Source organism: Bicyclus anynana, chromosome 20, assembly GCF_947172395.1.
Source record: "Bicyclus anynana chromosome 20, ilBicAnyn1.1, whole genome shotgun sequence".
NCBI classification, from domain to species: domain Eukaryota; kingdom Metazoa; phylum Arthropoda; class Insecta; order Lepidoptera; family Nymphalidae; genus Bicyclus; species Bicyclus anynana.
The window spans coordinates 7,863,297-7,881,229 of record NC_069102.1 but is presented as its reverse complement, the minus strand read 5'-3'; the positions used below and the strand labels follow the sequence as shown (position 1 = coordinate 7,881,229).

At 35.7% G+C, this 17,933-nt stretch overlaps 1 protein-coding gene across 1 annotated transcript in view; it reads left to right on the top strand.

The window, feature by feature from the left end:
• Positions 1–17,933, top strand: part of LOC112045150 (thrombospondin type-1 domain-containing protein 4) — a 107,806-nt gene that overhangs the window by 38,992 nt on the left and 50,881 nt on the right. Inside the window, exons 3-4 of the mRNA XM_052887916.1 lie at positions 7,085–7,151; positions 7,778–7,893. Of these exons, the coding sequence (XP_052743876.1) occupies positions 7,085–7,151; positions 7,778–7,893 (183 nt within the window). The remainder of the gene's footprint in view (positions 1–7,084; positions 7,152–7,777; positions 7,894–17,933) is intronic.

Here is a 17,933-nt window from a genome sequence, read left to right as displayed (position 1 = left end):
GCAATAAAGATAACACGAATATATGCACAAATGTGTATCAAGGGCGCGCGGCATAAAAATAACTGCGATCGGCACTTAATAAAGCACTTAAGATGGTATTTAGACGCACCCGATTAGTGATGTGCGGATACGTTTTAAAACTTAAACTGTACCTATTACATGATGCAGATCTTTTATTTTGAGTTAGTCACTTAAATTTAAAAATTCAAATTGGTAAAACTATAGTAATATGTAAGACAGTGGGGAGAGAAGATTAAGAGGTGTGTTTTCTCATTTTTTCAATTTTGAAAATGAGTATTTTTCTATATTAAGAGACGCCGCGCGGTCGCGTTCACCCGCGTGGTTCCCGTACCCGTAAGAATAAGGGGATAAAATAAAATAAAGCCTTTCTTGATAAATGGGCTATCTATAACTGAAAGATTTTTTCAAATCGGACCAGTATTTTCTGAGATTAGCTTGTTCAAACAAACAAACTCTTCAGCTTTATAATATTTGTATAGATGTAACTAATCTCTGTGTCAAAAATTAGTGCTCGAACATACGAAAAAAATGTGTGAAACGCGAGGTTTTATTAAAGTGAATATACACGTCATTTATATTTTTAACGCCCGTTAAAAAAGCGCTCGTGCGAATGGGGCATAGAATATGAATAGCAGTCGAACCTTACGTAGTCACAAACTTTACATTAGTAAAGATTAAAAAAAATATAGAACCGATTCTTTCTATACTGACAACACTACTTGATACTCCACATTGGGTCGTTTAAATGCGTACGTTTCGGGTGCATAGTTGCTTGTTGAAAATGTATCGTTAGCAGTTTAAACATCTAATGGAGATGTCAGATTGCGCAAGCCAATGAGAACTGCGGTGGGCTGACGATTAGGGATGTCCCAAAATGAGATTTTTTAATATTATATTTTTATTTGGTATTATTTTAAGGAATCTTTTTTATTTATACAATATTTATTCAGACATTTTCGTTATAGAGGATTTGATTGCACAATCAAAATATAAAATTATATGAAAAAGTAAAAAAAAAATATGGTGAAGTGTGCAGAAACGTCATCTATTTATACACGACATGTCTAATATCGATTATTTCTCGTTAATAACTAATTATACTCCATTTTAATAATGAGTTATTTTAAGGAACACAAACACTTATTCACCTAGAACATTTCATTCTTAACTGCATCTAAATTGAGAGAAATTAAGTAAAGTAAGATAAAGCTTATCATACTATCACACTAATATTATAAAGGCGAAAGTTTGTGTGTAAGTGTAAGAGTGTGTAAGTAAGTTTGTTCCTCTTTTACGCTGCTGCTACTGAAGCGATTTGGCTAAAATTTGGAATGGAAATAGATTTTACTTTTCATCCCGGAAAAATCCATGGTTCCCGCGGGATTTGTGAAAAACAGAATTCCACGCGGATGAAGTAGCGGACGTCCGCTAGTTACGCATAAAATTCTAAACGACAATGAAAAGTGAGCAAGCGTCAGACTTTACTGATGACATGTCACTTACTTCTTAAAAATAAAAAAAATATTAGTCATGTTAAGTCAGCAGGTAGCCCTAAACAACCCGAGAAAGTAATAAATTGGAAAGACAAGGAAAATGTTATGGTCTGACACCCACGGGTTCAGCTTTAGAACGTTTGTTTAAGGGAAGACTCTAATTTGTGTATTGGGTCGCATACAAACGTATAACATTGTAAATACGTCCTAACGATGAATGGAAAAGTGCATCTCTAATTTTCATTATTGAGAGATTACTGAAATAATACGAATAAATAACTAGCGGGTTTTATAATTCAATTACATCCATTTATAGTCCTCCAACTTTATTTAATAAATTCAATTTCATCCATTTATAGTCTGCCAATTCTATTCAATAAATTCAATTTCATCCATTTATAGTCCTCCAACTTTATTCAATAAACAACCATGATTTCCTCATGTGTTTTGTTTTAAGGATATTTTTGTCGATATTCTGAATGAAATACAATTTTGTCTCCCATTTCGTTTTACTTTACGCATCAAGTTTATATTTTTATATTTTTATTTATTTTGGCAAAAACAGTCATTACAAAACAATATTACTAATTATAAGAAAATACAATCAAAATAGACAATACATTGCCGAAAAAGTACTTATAAATATAAAAAAGAGTTTGAACATCGGAAATAGTGAGTAGGTACAGAAGTTATAATCGAAGTATTATTATTGATATTTTTTAAAACATGCTTTTTTAATTACATCTAAAGAACTAAAACTTAGGTCTAAATGAGAAAATTCAACATTATATAATCTCATAGCTCGAGAAACGCAACAGTTGCGTGTATATTTTTTATAAAAGTAGGGAGGTGAAAATAAATTAAATTTACGGTTGGGGCGACTAGGAAGTTTAAATCGGTATGAAAAATTAATTTTAGATAGTAACCCGGGACAATCGATCATGCCGTTCATTACTTTATATAAGAACGTGATATCAAATTGCTTTCGATTAAATAAGCTTAAAATACGATGATGCTTTAAGGAATTTTCATAGGAATCACAATGGAAGTTAAAACGAAAGTTTAAGGTTCTAATAAACTTACGTTGAACTTTTTCGATACGATCAATATGAAATTTGTAGAATGGGCTCCAAACTATGCAACAAAAGTCTAGTGTTGAACGAACAAATGCAAAGTACAATATTTTTAAAGTGATCGATTTACTAAATGGTTTAGTAGTTCGGTTAATGAAGCCCAAATTTCTGAATGATCGTTGTATTATTTTATCTATATGTAAGTTAAATGTAAGTTTATCATCTAAGAATACACCTAAGTCACGAATCTGGTTTACACGCATAAGAGTGTTATTACAAAGTTTATAATTAAATTTCAAAGGATATTTTTTTCTAGTAAAAGATATAATACTACATTTATCAGAATTTAGAAAAAGCTGATTACGTGCACAATAATCTAATAGATTATCGAGGTCTTCCTGTAACTTCTGACAATCAGCAATACATGTTACAGCTCTATATAGTTTTGTATCGTCAGCATATAGCAGATAATTACTATTAACAAGGTAGTCTCCTATGTCGTTTATGTATAATGAGAAGAGCACTGGGCCTAAATGGGAGCCTTGTGGAACGCCAGAAGGAACTAATAAAAATTTTGAGCGAAAACCTTTCAAACAAACAGCTTGACTACGATTTTTAATATAAGATTCAATCCATCTGAGCAGATTACCGTGAACTCCTAATTTCCAAAGCTTTTCTAAAAGTAAATCATGGTTAATTTTATCGAAAGCTTTGGAAAAGTCTGTATACACGGCATCTACCTGGATGTTTTTATCCATCGACCGAGATAAAAAATCTGTAAACATAATTAGGTTACTTTCAACACCACGAGACTTTATAAAACCATGTTGATTTTCGTTAACGTTATTCCGAATAGCTGAGGATAGTTGACTTGAAACTATTTTCTCGAGAAGTTTACCAAAAATACATAATTTAGAAATCGGTCTATATTGAGTGATAAGGTGTTTTTGTGTATTTTTAGGTATAGGAGTAATAAGAGCTTGTTTCCAAATATTGGGGAATATACCAGATTCTATAGAAGCTCGAAAAATATAAGAAATAGGTTTCAATAGTGCAGTAGCGCACCTAGAGATTAATATGGGATGTATGTTGTCATAGCCTGCGCTTTTACGAATATTAACAGATTTAAGCTCCTTTAATATAATATCATCGTTAAGGTTAATAGAATTAATGTCAACAATGGGTGCATAGTCACAGTGCACAGGAAGTGTAGTGTTGGAATGACAATTATTTGTTTGTGGTATGAAAACAGAATGAAAGTATGTGTTGAATGCTGTGCAAATGTCATTACCGTGTGTATAAATTTTACTGTCAAAAATCATTTTTTCTGGTATGTCACTATTATTATATTTAGATTTTACGTAAGACCAGAAAAAATTTGGATTATATCTTATCCTATCCTCCGAAATAATATTATAGGTATTATAACAATCACGTTCCATTTTCCTAAATCTTCGTCGAAGATAAGAGAATTGTATATAATCTATGTGGTTGCCATATGTTTTCCATTTTCCATGATATTTTCGTTTTTCATTGCTAACCTTAATAAGTGAACGGGTATACCAAGGAGGGTACTTGTATGAGTCTCTGACAACGCGTTGCGGTACATATTTATTAATAAGGTCATACAGAATTTCATAGAAATAGTTAACTCTGGATTCAACAGCACATAAAGTCGAGAAAGTTTTGTCCCAATCTATTGAATTTAAACATAGATTTATGTTATCAAAGTCAGATTTATAGAACATTTTTTTAATAAAAGTGTTACTTTTTAGTGTCTCTTTTTTGTTTAAAGATATTTCTATGTCAAGGGATTTATGATGACTATCTTCAGACACGAGTGGATGCAAACATGAGGTCACGGTGCAAGTCTCGTTGCAAAAAACCAAGTCTAACAATCTGTTATTAATGTTAAGCTCGGAACTAAATTGGGATAGAAGTGAGAGATTCATAAAATCACTAGTTAGCGATGTAAAAAGTTCATTAGTTGGCTTAATGTTCATACTATTTGTATTATCATCATAGTACCATTCTGCGTGAGTGACATTGAAGTCATGTTTCTACATATTTTTTTACAGTTATAACAATTGATTTATCCCAACTTCACGCCAAAACCGGAGCATCCTCACTTGATTGTTGTTTCCGAATACAACAACGGTCATTCTTACAATCAGGGAATAGGTAGTTGTTTTCAAAATTGTCACTTTAGTGTCTACTTTACACTTTTAACTTGGTTGTTAAAAAAGTACTTTGTCAGCGCCGCCGACATGTACTCTTATGTAAGTAGTTAGAGCTCATTATACTCTCCGTGAGGCCCGTAAATTGTATGTACAACGTTTGGACTGACAAATTGTTTGTGGATACGATAAATAGTGGCCGTTTTCTATCGCTAAACAGATAATTTGAAATTGGATCACGTTTTACGTGGGGTTCTTTATTTTTGAGACCCTTAGCGAGTGAGAAACAACTGTGGCCTTATTAGTGGACAATAATATGTGGATAGAATACATTAAAGTCTTTTAGGGGCTTTTAATGATATAGGTATCATTAAAAGCTCTTCGGGACCACAAGAAAGTAGTATACAGGATACCTACTAATATGTTGAATCGTGGCCCGGTATGCCAGTCTAATACAAACAATAGGTATCTATTTACAATAGAAAAAACTTTTCCTACATGTTTAATAAAAGTGCATTATGAAGAGGAAAATGAATTTTGATTATTGTAATAATTTATTAATAGGTACTTTTTTAAAAAATAATTTACTCAAAAATAATAATTTCGAATTTTATTTAGTCTTTCAACCTGGCCCTGTAAATTCTGTGTGTATTTGCAGGGCTAGGTTGAATGAAAACTCAAAGTTTGAAAGACTAAAATTCGAAATTATTATTTTTGTATGGCAAAATAATGTTTCATTTAGTAATTGTATCCATCTCTTTTAGTAGAACTTATGTAGAAAAACATTTTGAAGTAAATACCTAAACATGAAACGTTTAGAATTGTTGGAATTCAAGTGCGCGTGTTTGCTATCAAAAAGCGAAAGGAAGTTATACATAGATATTCTATTTTCGGAAGACTGAAGGTTTGGTTTTGATTGTAGTGGTAAGCAACAAATGTTTGTAAAATTTGGAAAAATACATGATTTTTAAGTTAAGTTTTATAAGAAATCCTTAACTTTTATTAATTACTATCGATATATATATTTCGAACCCTTATTCCATGTACTACACGAAATTAATATTGTTTAAATTAAATTTGACATGAGTCAACTAGTCTATTGAATGCATTAGTTTCGCTGGAACGGTGTCTTTAAGTGTCTTTAACATTTGCTATCGACAGGTCCGGTGATCAAGATCTGTCATTCCCATACATCTATCTAGTTTTCGAAGCGTTTGCGATCGTAGAAAGAGAAGAGAAGAGTAAAGAGAGACTGGCCACTTGGCTAGAGGGCCTGGTCGTCCATTAGTTTATTTTTATCAGGAATAAGTCGAAGTTGTTTAGTTTTCTGGTCAGGCTAAGTTAGCAACCCTATGAATAAATGCCGTTATTTACTAATGTAATGAACAAAGTGATTAAGATGTATCGGCGACTTTGATCGTTCAATTTTACAACGACTTGTCATCTGATTTATGTGATGAGTAACATTGCCGATTGGTTATTAATGATGCATAAAATTATAACCAAACAGCTTCTAAAGTCAGATGGTTAATTGCAATTTAAATTACAGAGAATTAAAAATATAGATCTTATTTTTTGTGAATTTTCAAGTATGAGTATTTGTGTGTGGGAATACCTGTAAACTTTGTAGTTATACATGGTGCTGGGAACTATTTCCCATAACTTCAAGGTGGTGACGAGTCCAGTTATAAGAGCCGAATTGCTTATCTAATAATTAACTAAAATATAAAAACTTTTTATGTTTTCATACAAAGTAATTTATATAATCCCGACTATTCATGTAACACACGCCTTTATCTATCCTTGCACTTGAAAGTACGTAAAACTTGGCTACGCCATAATTATATGGATTTGTTAAGGGACAAATTTTAAGATCTGTTTACAAAAGAAATATTATTTATCTTGAAAATATTAATTTTAGAACACATGTTCCTTGAACTTTTTTAATTAATTTTCGTTAAATAATATAACCTCAGAGTTATGGGAAATACTCCCAGCCATAGCCATTTGATTTGTGGAGTATTTGAATATGAATAATAATTAATGAATTCAATTTATCACCACTTTTTAATGGCCCATTGCAGGGCCAAGTCTCCCTCTTTATAGGGGTGGGGGTTAGCAACTTAGAGGTAAACCCACTATTTACCTGTGCGAATTGGCAAGCTTGGTATGGTAATGGGGCTTAAACCCAGTCTAAGCCCATAACCCCTCTCTTAGTAGGAGGGAGGTCTGGCCCTATGGGGGGTTGTTAAAATAGTTTGATAATAATTGGTGATTGAAAGTCTTCAAGCAAGTAATGCTTCACTTATATCGTTTACAGGTTGGTAGTCGTTATGCAGCTGCTGATTTTGACAACTGCTACGAATGTGACCACAAATTTACCACAGGTGAGATGAAAAAACCTTTAAAAATATTAAAGTAATATATCATCTTTTTAACCGACTTCAAAAAAAAGGAGGAGGTTTCTCAATTCGACCGTAAGTATATATTTTTTTTTACGATCTGTAGTAGGATTGTGAATACGTGTCTCAATACTTTGGTATTTGAAGTGACTCACTTTACATTTTGAAGGTTTATACTTATTACTTCCTTTTTGGAGATCCAAGTTTTACTACTTACGTTAGGTGGTATTTTCATAAGCTGATAATGTATTAGATCACGTATAATGTATAAAATCAGTTATTGAGGTGAAGCGCCGAATCCAAATCGGCTGGGCAGCATTCGGAAAACTTTGCGATATCTTTTCGTCCGAAATTCGTCCGTGTCTGAAGACAAAAGTTTTGATAGTGGTTGCTAACTATGGGCCTCATAAGAAGGCTCAGATTCACACAGCGGGCGATAGAATGGATCGAATAAGAAATGAGGAGATCCGCAGACATAGCTCAACGTCGTGAAGCTGAAGTGACAATGAGTGGGGGACGTAGTTCGCTCGTCGTTAGGTGAAACCACGAGCCGTCGGCTAGTACCTAATTAATAAAAAAATAACACAAAGTTTTGAATATTTTAATTTCAGGTAACAGAAGCTCCTACAGAAGAGCTCTTCGCTTGGAGTGCATGGGGCAGTTGGAGTCCGTGTTCCAGAACTTGCGGCGGTGGAGTGTCGGTCCAAGAAAGACTCTGTTTGCCCAGGTATAACATCAGTATCATATTACAAATAGGTACAATTATCACTTTTGTACTATAGCTTAGCAAATTCATTCGTAACAAAGCACCGCGCGCACGACTACATCCCAATTGGATAGGTGACTCCGCTGGGTTTTAGTGGATATCCTGATTTCGGTTCTGAGTCCTACATACCTGGTCGTGGGCTGCAATGTTCTGCCAATGTAGCCTTCGGCCGGGATGCATTTCCCAACGAAAAAAAAAAGGTGTGTAAAAGTAGGTGTTGTGTTTCAAAGAGTGTTTACTTTTGCATTATGTCTTTTATGATGCATGGCACCCTCAATACCCACCCTGCCTATAGCTTGGCAACCTCATTCGTAACACTCCCGACGGACCGCGCGGGCCGGGGGGCGTGTAGCGATGACTGAAAAACTCACTTCCCCGCACGCACGATTTCACATACCCGCAGTCTTTCCCTCGGCGCCCATATATCATGGGAGTGTCATTAACATACTTGCCAGACTATAATTGCAACATACTGCTGCCTTCACGTTTAAACAGCGAAGACACCAGTATACCCGAAGCTCAATACAATGCAACAAAATTTCTAAACAAGGCGGCGTTAACACGCTCAAGGCGTGTTATGGTGGATAGAACAAAATCTGTAAACACCATACATTTACATACCCATTATGGCAATTCTGTTTTAACGGGTTACACCTCCGATCCGTAGATAACCATCTAAACTGCAGTTAATGCTTACATTATGATAAAACTTGTATTCACACTAGTTTATAGCGTGTGCCGTTATCATATTATGACGTAAACGTTAAATTAAGCAATTAAATTTAATGCAATTAATTTTGTTTCCATTACTTTAACGGAACTGTAATTATTAGGTCTAATGAAACTGTTGTTAGTAAGGCTGTTACTCATAAATAATTTTTAACCATCTGTCTCGTTTGCTTTTAGATCGCTATTCGATTGCGTCAACGAGTCCAAAGATTTTATACCATAGATATGTCATTAGCACGTCAAATTGCACGCACAAATGTGGTTAATTGTCTTAATTTCATTTAGTCGCAATGTAAACAACGTAATTTATTTAAACAAATCTATACTAATATATAGAGCTGAAGAGTTTGTTTGTTTGTTTGATTGAACGCGCTAATCTTTTTTTTTTTTAATTCTTTACAAGTTAGTATCGACCGACCGACCGACCGACTACAATCTCACCTGATGGTAAGTGATGATGCAGTCTAAGATGGAAGCGGGCTAACTTGTTAGGAGGAGGATGAAAATCCACACTCCTTTTCGGTTTCTACACGACATCGTACCGGAACGCTAAATCGCTTGGCGACACGTCTTTGTCGGTAGGGTGGTAACTAGCCACTGCCGAAGCCTCCCACCAGCCAAAAATCTCAGGAACTACTAGTCCGATTTGAAAAATTCTTTCAGTATTAGATAGCACATTTATCGAAGGCTATATATTATCCCCGTATTCCTACGGGAATGAGAACCGCGCGGCGTCAGCTAGTAATACATAAATGTTGTCTACAATATCGAGTTATGTGTTCAGAAAGTGTAAAAACTATATATACATAAATCTATAATGTAAGTAAACACAAAATAGTGCATGTGTGCGTTGTGTGGAGTCGCATCGCATCGCTTTTCGAATCGAAGTCGAATCGCTTTTTGTAGTTTTTGTTTTATTTTTCGTTTTGTGGGCACGTGACATATCTGATAGTATAAAATCTTTGGAATGCGTAATATTTATTGGAGAATGCATACAGATGATATGATTTTCATTAATAGGTAAAACTTTAATAAATTAATTAATCTTATTAACTATTTTAATTAATTTTTAATGCTGTGGTGTAAACTCAAATTAAATTTTATTTATTATTTGCTTAAAACAACAGACATTACAAAAAAGGAGACCTTAGTCACAAATAAAGTAGACCTTAATCTAAACTGGAGAGTATTTTGTCGGACCTGGGTGACTTTGTCGCATGGGTTCGCCGAATTTTCGCGGATGATAGCAAAATAAATAAATCATTATATAAACTGGAGAGATCTTGTTTTTGTATAATAATTTATTATTAGCAGAAATTTTCAAGATTACAGATATTTGGCCACATAATGGATATTAAGCTTTATTCCTTCAATGTAGTATCCTTAAAAAAGTTATTTAATTAAATTATTAGGTGGGCTCGTGGTTAATTTTAAAATTTTCATTAAGTATACAGCCTCACTGAGGTCAAAAGGTTACTCATGGTGTGCGACACAAGTTTTACGAGTAGAGGTTTTATACTTTATGTATATAACAGTAAAGTTTATTTTAGCTTCACGCCTGTCCTCATTTTGGAACCAAGCAAACACTTTCTCGTAAATCTTATTATTTAAAAAACATAAAGTTGTAATTGCATTAAAAATGAATATGCTTCTCTTAATATGATTTAAGGGTACGCTGACTTTCTAGTAGAATGTATGGTGGACAAAATGACTAACATTTGTTTCAAGTATTGTTTCTATTTCAAGGATTTTAAAGCTATTTTGGCAACAGAAATTTTGAAAACTCTTATTCTAAATAAATGAATATTTTAAAACAATGATAACAATTTAAATTTGCAAAGATTAGGTTCCTATAAGTTTTCTTAAAATTGCACTTTTTATTACCTTATTTTTAACTGAATTTTCATTCAAACCTTTAAGTTCAGTGTGATATTTGTTTATAATTATTTTAAATATATGTTTTTTTGGATGCCCGCGACTTCGTCCGCGTGGAATCCATAAAAACATCCCTATAAACGCGTTTATAATATTATTAAATATAGGTAGGTAATATAGCCATAAGATATGTTATTAAGGAAATTATTTTGGATATGTATATTATGGTTCGGTGTGTGAGAAATACAGGAATGCACAAAAGAATCTCCACATGGTGTTTGTTGACTTAGAGAAAGCGTATGACAGAGTACCCCGTGAGGTTGTATGGTGGGCTATGAACGTGAAGAAAATACCTGGGAAGTATGTTAGAATAGTGAAAGAAATGTATAGAGATGCATGCACGAGCATACGGTCAGAAGCTGGTGTTACTGACAAGTTTCAAGTGGAGGTGGGCTTACACCAAGGATCGGCTTTAAGCCCCTATTTGTTTCTCCTAGTAATGGATGCTCTGACATCAGACATACAGGAAGAAGCACCTTGGTGTATGCTGTTTGCCGATGATATTGTACTTGTCGGAGAAAACGCATCTGAGGTACAGAGCAGACTGGGAAAATGGCAGGAGAAATTGGAAAGTGTTGGTCTACGAATCAGTCAAACGAAAACTGAATACTTATTCTTGGACTTTGGCGGTACATCTCAATCTTCCAAAATTGCCTTAAATGATGTAACCCTACCAGCTTGCTCCGATTTTCGGTACCTCGGGTCGCTTTTTCAAAACGATGGCAATGTGGACCGAGATGTAAAAAGTAGAATGAATGCGGGATGGATGAAATGGCGACAGGTCTCAGGTGTACTATGTGACCCGCGAATGCCTCTTAGACTTAAGGGTAAAATATACAAAACGGTTGTAAGACCTGTCGTGCTGTATGGATCAGAATGTTGGGCGGTGAAAGGGATGGATAGTAAACGAATGCATGTGAACGAAATGCGTATGTTGAGATGGATGTGTGGTGTGACAAGAATAGATAAAATAAGGAATGAGTATATAAGAGGAAGTCTGAAGGTGGCGCCAGTGACAGAAAAATTGAGGAGTAGAAGGTTAGCTTGGTATGGACATGTAATGCGTAGAGAGGAAAGTCATATTACTAGAAAAATGTTGAATGTGCAAGTGGAAGGTCATAAGAGGAGAGGAAGGCCAAAGAAGAGATGGTTGGATTGTGTGAAAGAGGACATGTGTGTAAAAGGAGTGGATGATGAGTTGACGAGTAATAGAAACGAATGGAAAAGATTGACATATTTTTCCGACCCCACTTAAGTGGGATAAGGGTAAGGAGATGATGATGATATTATGGTTCGGTATCTTATCTTGAAGTTTAGTTTAAATAGTAGTTCCACTGTAAGGTGCCTCATTGGCTAACATCAGGCGTGATTGCAGTCAAGCGCTAGCTTAATAACAAAAAAAAATGTTCGGAGAAATTCATGTCCAGCGCAGCCTTAATTCGCCTTTTATCTTATAAAAGGTGTTTAGCGACTTGCAACAGGTTGTTTGGGCTCTGATCGTTGTAATCGTGATGGACACGCATGACTCTCGGATCTAATGAGCTTGCAATTACTGTCGATTATGTGCAGCAATTGTTTAATACGGCGAACCTTTCAACTTGGCGCCTCGTATAGGATCGTGTACCATGCCGATACCTATATTTAAATACCCGACACCTAATAGTCCAGGATCAGGGAAACATTGTTACGAGTGATTACTTATTACTATAAAGCTAGTTTTCCCTAGCACTAGTAAGCGCAGTGTTAGTCGACCCCAGGTGGACTGACGGCATTCAGTGAGTCGCAGGGATTCGCTGGATGCAGGCGGCCCAGGATCGTGATGTTTGGAAGTCCCTACAAAAGGCCTATGTCCTGCAGTGGACGTCCATCAGCTGATATGATGATAATGATAGTTTTCCCTTATAGCTTCAATTTGATGAGATGCCCAACTTTAATCTTTAACCTTTACAAAAGTTATCGACTATGCTACTTGGTCTCTTTTAGGGTTTTGCACCATGTCGATACCTATATTTAAATCTCCGATATCTAATAGCCCAGGATATGGAAATAAATTTTAATTAATAACTATTAATCTAAGTTTCCATGAGTAGCTTCATTTTGATGAGATGCCAAACTTTTTCGTTTATAAAAAAAATCTCAACTGTGGTTGCTAACGGGAGTGGCAGGGAATAAAAAATTTGTGCAATAGCAATTTTTGATGACTACGAGTACGTTAAAGATAAGGATAACATTCGGATGTTGGAAAAAGTCAGGGGTGTGATTCCGCTATTTTATACTCGTCGATGAAATCGTCGTCGTTTTCTAAATTTTTCTAAATTCTGGTTACCACCTTATCGACAAAGACGTACCGCCAAACGATCTAGCGTCATATAGAAACCGAAAGGGTTGAGATCAGATGAGATTGTAGTCAAGGGCTAACTTGTAAAAAATAAACCTCGTCTATATCAAGTTTTATTAGAATTTGAACATTATTTCAATGGGATGGAAAAAATATAACGTCACTAACAACGAAGTTGCCATGGAATTGACTGATGTCACATCGCTGTAACTTTACAGAATGCAGCAGCAATATACAAAGAACTTTCAGACTTAGATAACGTCGCTTGAAATTTGATTTTAATTACTCATAAGTTTGTGACACATTTTCCGATTTCCGTCTGAACAATTATATTAGTTTCGTAGAAGTGCTACCGCGCCCGTATTTGTAAACAATACATTACAATGTTCGAGTGATTTATACGCTCTTTGTTTACGTATAATTAATGTCAATAAACGTCGTTAAACAACTATTTAGAGATGCAGAGCAATGTCATGCATGTTATGCATGTTATGTATTTACCATAAACAAGTAATCCTTGCTTTGATTTCCAGCTCGGATCAGCTAGACTATTCTGTAACGATAATTTTATAACTCCCTAGTGCGAGATTCGAATTCACCTCTATCTCTCTCTTTCTAACACGATGTTAAAGAGTTAGAAAGATAGCAGTGAGTTCGAAACTCGCAAAGTTATACAAATAATTGTTAGACAATAGCCGTGCCGGTTAGAATTTTATATTATCTAAATTGGGTCAGTTTCTTTTCTGTTAAGGAGGAAATAGACAGATCACTAGAGACCTACAAAGAGGCGTCTTTACCTATAGTGCGCAGGGGGTGCACTGTACCAAGATCTCAGGGGCGCCCAAGCGACACTCGCCGTGCGGGTTATATAGGTATTAGAGGTCGCTAGGGTGATGATTGCACCCGGTCGCTACGTGAGATAAAGACGCCTCTACCTACGAACAGAGACTTGAGCGTCACAAACGCAGCCTGGTCGTCAGATTGTTAGATGTCAGTGACTGCAAATTCCAATATTGGCCAATAGTGTAGTAATATTATCAGTACTTGAGGGACGCTATATGAGTGGACGTGCAGGACCCGAAACGATATACTTAACAGTAATTTGAACGGATTATGGTCCAGAGAATGATCTCTGATAGGCACAGGAAAGAGACAACCTTTTTTGGCTGAGGCATCGGCTACCAGCAAAGACGTACCGCCAACCAATTCTCTCGTGTCTTATGCTAACTGTAAATGCTATTGAATTAATAAAAATAAATAAAATAAAACATCTGGATATAGTAACCGTTGTTCGCAAGTATTTGATCAAAGATATGCAAGCGAATTCAAAAGCCAAGCAACTTGTCGTCATTAAGATAAGATAATCTCAGCTGAGGCTTTAGTGAGCATTGTGGAAGTATCTCGCATTAATTTCCTGCACTATGACAAATAATTGCAAGCACCACACAACAGCGGTATCACATTTCACGTGGCGTACACAACGGATACAACGAGAGCTTGCGATAGTTAGACATACCTCTTCTTTTATTTTTTTTTTTCAGTTTTTCACAAATTTCGCGGGAACTATGGATCTTTCCTGGATGAAATGTAGCCTATGTGTTAATCCAGAGTAAAGTCTATTTTCATTCCAAATTTCAGCCAAATCGCTTCAGTAGCCACATCGCAAAGGAGGAACAAACATTTATACATACACAAACTATCTTTCCCCTTTATAATATTAATGTGAAGTGTGATTTAAAATTCTTATTGTATTTTTATAGTACAAAAAAAATAACCCAAATAAGAGAAATTCAAAACAACGAATAGCATGTAAAAACCTTATCGCAAAAGCGATCTCTCACAGACAACCTTTAGCCACTCATCTTGTGATGGCTGAACGATTGTCATCCCATGGAGACGTTTGATAAGTACGATAGTCAGTTAGGAAGATTGGACTGGTGGCTTTAATACGTCTCAAAGCCACCAGTCCAAACCCAAGGGTGTAAAGGGTTTTTTTTCTGATTATGAATGTGTAGGGTCCTTAATGGGACCTCAACGGTGTCCAGAAGCAGAAGAGATAGGTGAAACGACTCTCTAAGGGCGTCTCGTGATTCTTATTTGTTCATGTATAAAACGTAGTTTAGATATATTTATGGGAAATCGCGTCTGTCACGTAAGACCCGTAGCTTCGTGGTCCGTGGTCAATCCTTTACCCTATAAGTCTCTTTAAAAATTGTTTTGGGCTGCTGCGAAGTTAAGTTACTGGCACTGGGGACACGATATTTCATATTGTGCCGAGGAAAATAAGAAAAATACGCTTTATTGGACAGTTGAAGATCAAGAACCTTGAAACCTGCAACTGAAGACGGAGGTCCTGATGGGTTCGATTCTCGGTTGAAGTTTTCTTAATTGGACCAGGTGTTTTGCAGCAGGCTTCGGCTGTGGCTGATTACCTTACCGACAAAGACGTACCACCAAACGATTTAGCGTTGTGTAGAAACGGAAAGCTGTATGGATTTTCATTCTACTCCTAACAAGTTAGCTTGCTTTCATCATAGATTACATCATCTCTTACCATCAGGTGAGATGGTAGTCAAGGGCTAACTTGTAAAGAATAAAAAATAAACCTTCCAAAGTCAGCACAGTCCAAATCCCATAATTGACTTACCTTTGGTATAGGATGATAGGCTGATAAAAGTTCAATGTTCATAGAAAGAGGTACGTCTGGCCACCGCAGGCCCTCAGTCCAGTACACTTGACAGCAACGAATGCGTACGTTGACTGAAAACGCCATGACGCCTCCTCCATTACGCTTATCAGATCCGAATACGGGGATTCGCAACCAGTTTTTGCACTCAGGATGAAGTGTGATAGTGCTTAATGTATTCTATGTCCATTAGAAACTTGCATCGGGTATGTTTCCTGTTTTTAATTTGCGCTTGATATTTTTTTTTTTTCGCTTAAAGATAGGCGTCCACACGTCCACATCGCAAGTAGCCGATGCATGGCATAAGACGGAACGGTATTCGTTGTATAGAAAGTCTTAAAGTCCTTAAAAATCCGTTTAATGCTATGCGTCCGATACTTACAATGCGGATATGTGGACGCCTATCATCATCATCATATCAGCTGATGGATGTCTACTGCAGGACATATACCTTTTGTAGGGACTTCCATATATCACGATCCTGAGCGTCCTACATCCAGCAAATCCCATAATTAGCAGTTCGATTGATGTCGTCAGTCTACCTAGTGGTTAGATAGTCAAATAGTATCCTTACCATACATTATCAGCCGATAAACGTCTACTGCTGGACATAGACCTCTTGCATGGACCTCCAACCAGAAGCCGCTGGAAATAGTAAAACCTTATCTAAACAAAAATGTTATTAAAATCGTCTTTCAGAGGTCATGAAGAAATTGCTCGTTTACACATATTATTTTGATAATACTAAGCATAAACAACGCAGCTATTGACTGTGATATAATACTTGTATTGTCATACAATGTAAGTAGTCTATTAAGTTACTATAAAGATTTATGCATTGCCAGGAATATCCATTAAAGGCAGTCAATACAACACTCAAAGATACACGAACTTTGTTAGCAAATCAACCCATTAAAGTAACTAGAACTCGCGAAAACCGTTATTTTAACGATCCCTACGATTTGCTCGCAAAACGAAAGTGTACCGCCGAGTCAGATAATTGTAACAAAACAACCAGGATCAATGCGACCGGTTTACGAAGTCCTGTTAGGTGACTAAGTAGATAATCAAAATATAGTCTATCGTAATTAGTCGGGGTGCTTTAAACTGGGTCTATGAGATAACTGATTGTATACAGAGGAAATGAGGAAACGGTTTGGCTTAAGTATAGTTTCTGATATTTATCATCATAATTATCACCCTATTTTAATTGCTTGGTATAGGGTCAGGTGCCTTCCTCTTTATAGGATTGGGGATATTTTTTTAAATATTTTTATTCTCTATTGTGAGTGAGAATTGAGATAGGAGTCTAACTAACTTATAGTTAGACTCTTATCTCAATTCTCACCTGATGGTAAGTGATGATGGAATCTAAGATGGAAGCAGGCTTTGGGAACCCAACATCCATCGGCTCTTCGAACTATGTGCCTCACTATTTACGTATTTTCGTGTATTTAAGTTCGTTCGATATCTAAACATGGTAAGCTTAGAAAATACTATCCTACACAGAACGTGGTAGCATCTAGGTGAGATAAGTCCTAGTAAGTATGACAGTTGTATACAACCACATGCTCCTAATTGGCATCGTCATAGATCACGATCGTAGGGTCTAGGGTCATAGGTTTGCCCTCAAGATAATCTAGAAAATCTTGTTTCCTAAGATCAAATCAAAGAGTAAGCAATTTCGTTATTTATATAGAATACATCCAAATACAGATTTGCAATAAAACAATAAAAGCTATGAATTTCAACCAGATGTTTGTTTTACTGTTGCTTAATTAACAGTTGCACAATTTAACAGCAACTTAGTCCTACAAATTGTAAACTCAGTTAGTTACCAAAATCAAGAATTCTCGTAAATAAAAAAGTTGATATTCTCATCAAGATGAAGCTACACACGAAAAATTAGCTTCTTAGAAATCAGGTGTCCAAAATGTTCTAGGGATCCCTGACTATCAGCAACCCTGGTCAATACAGATTGGAGAGAACACGCCTCATCTAATGCTTTGATATTAACATTTCTATGGTTGCATTCAAATAATTGAAGGCTTGACCAAAAAAAAAAATAATAACGACATCAAAGATTTATTAATTTATATACCGGTCGTAGTTAAGTTACCAATGTGGCTTCCAGTTCATTATCGCACGAAATAAATTATTTAGAGCACCTCAGGGGAATAAATTCCTTCATTAAGCACATTTCTTATAGACTAAGAGTCCGTGAACGCCAGACCTTCGTCATTTTATAAAAGTTGAAAGTTTGTCAGCTCATGCTGTACTGTAGCCAATTATGGAGTTTAGACCGTGGTAGCT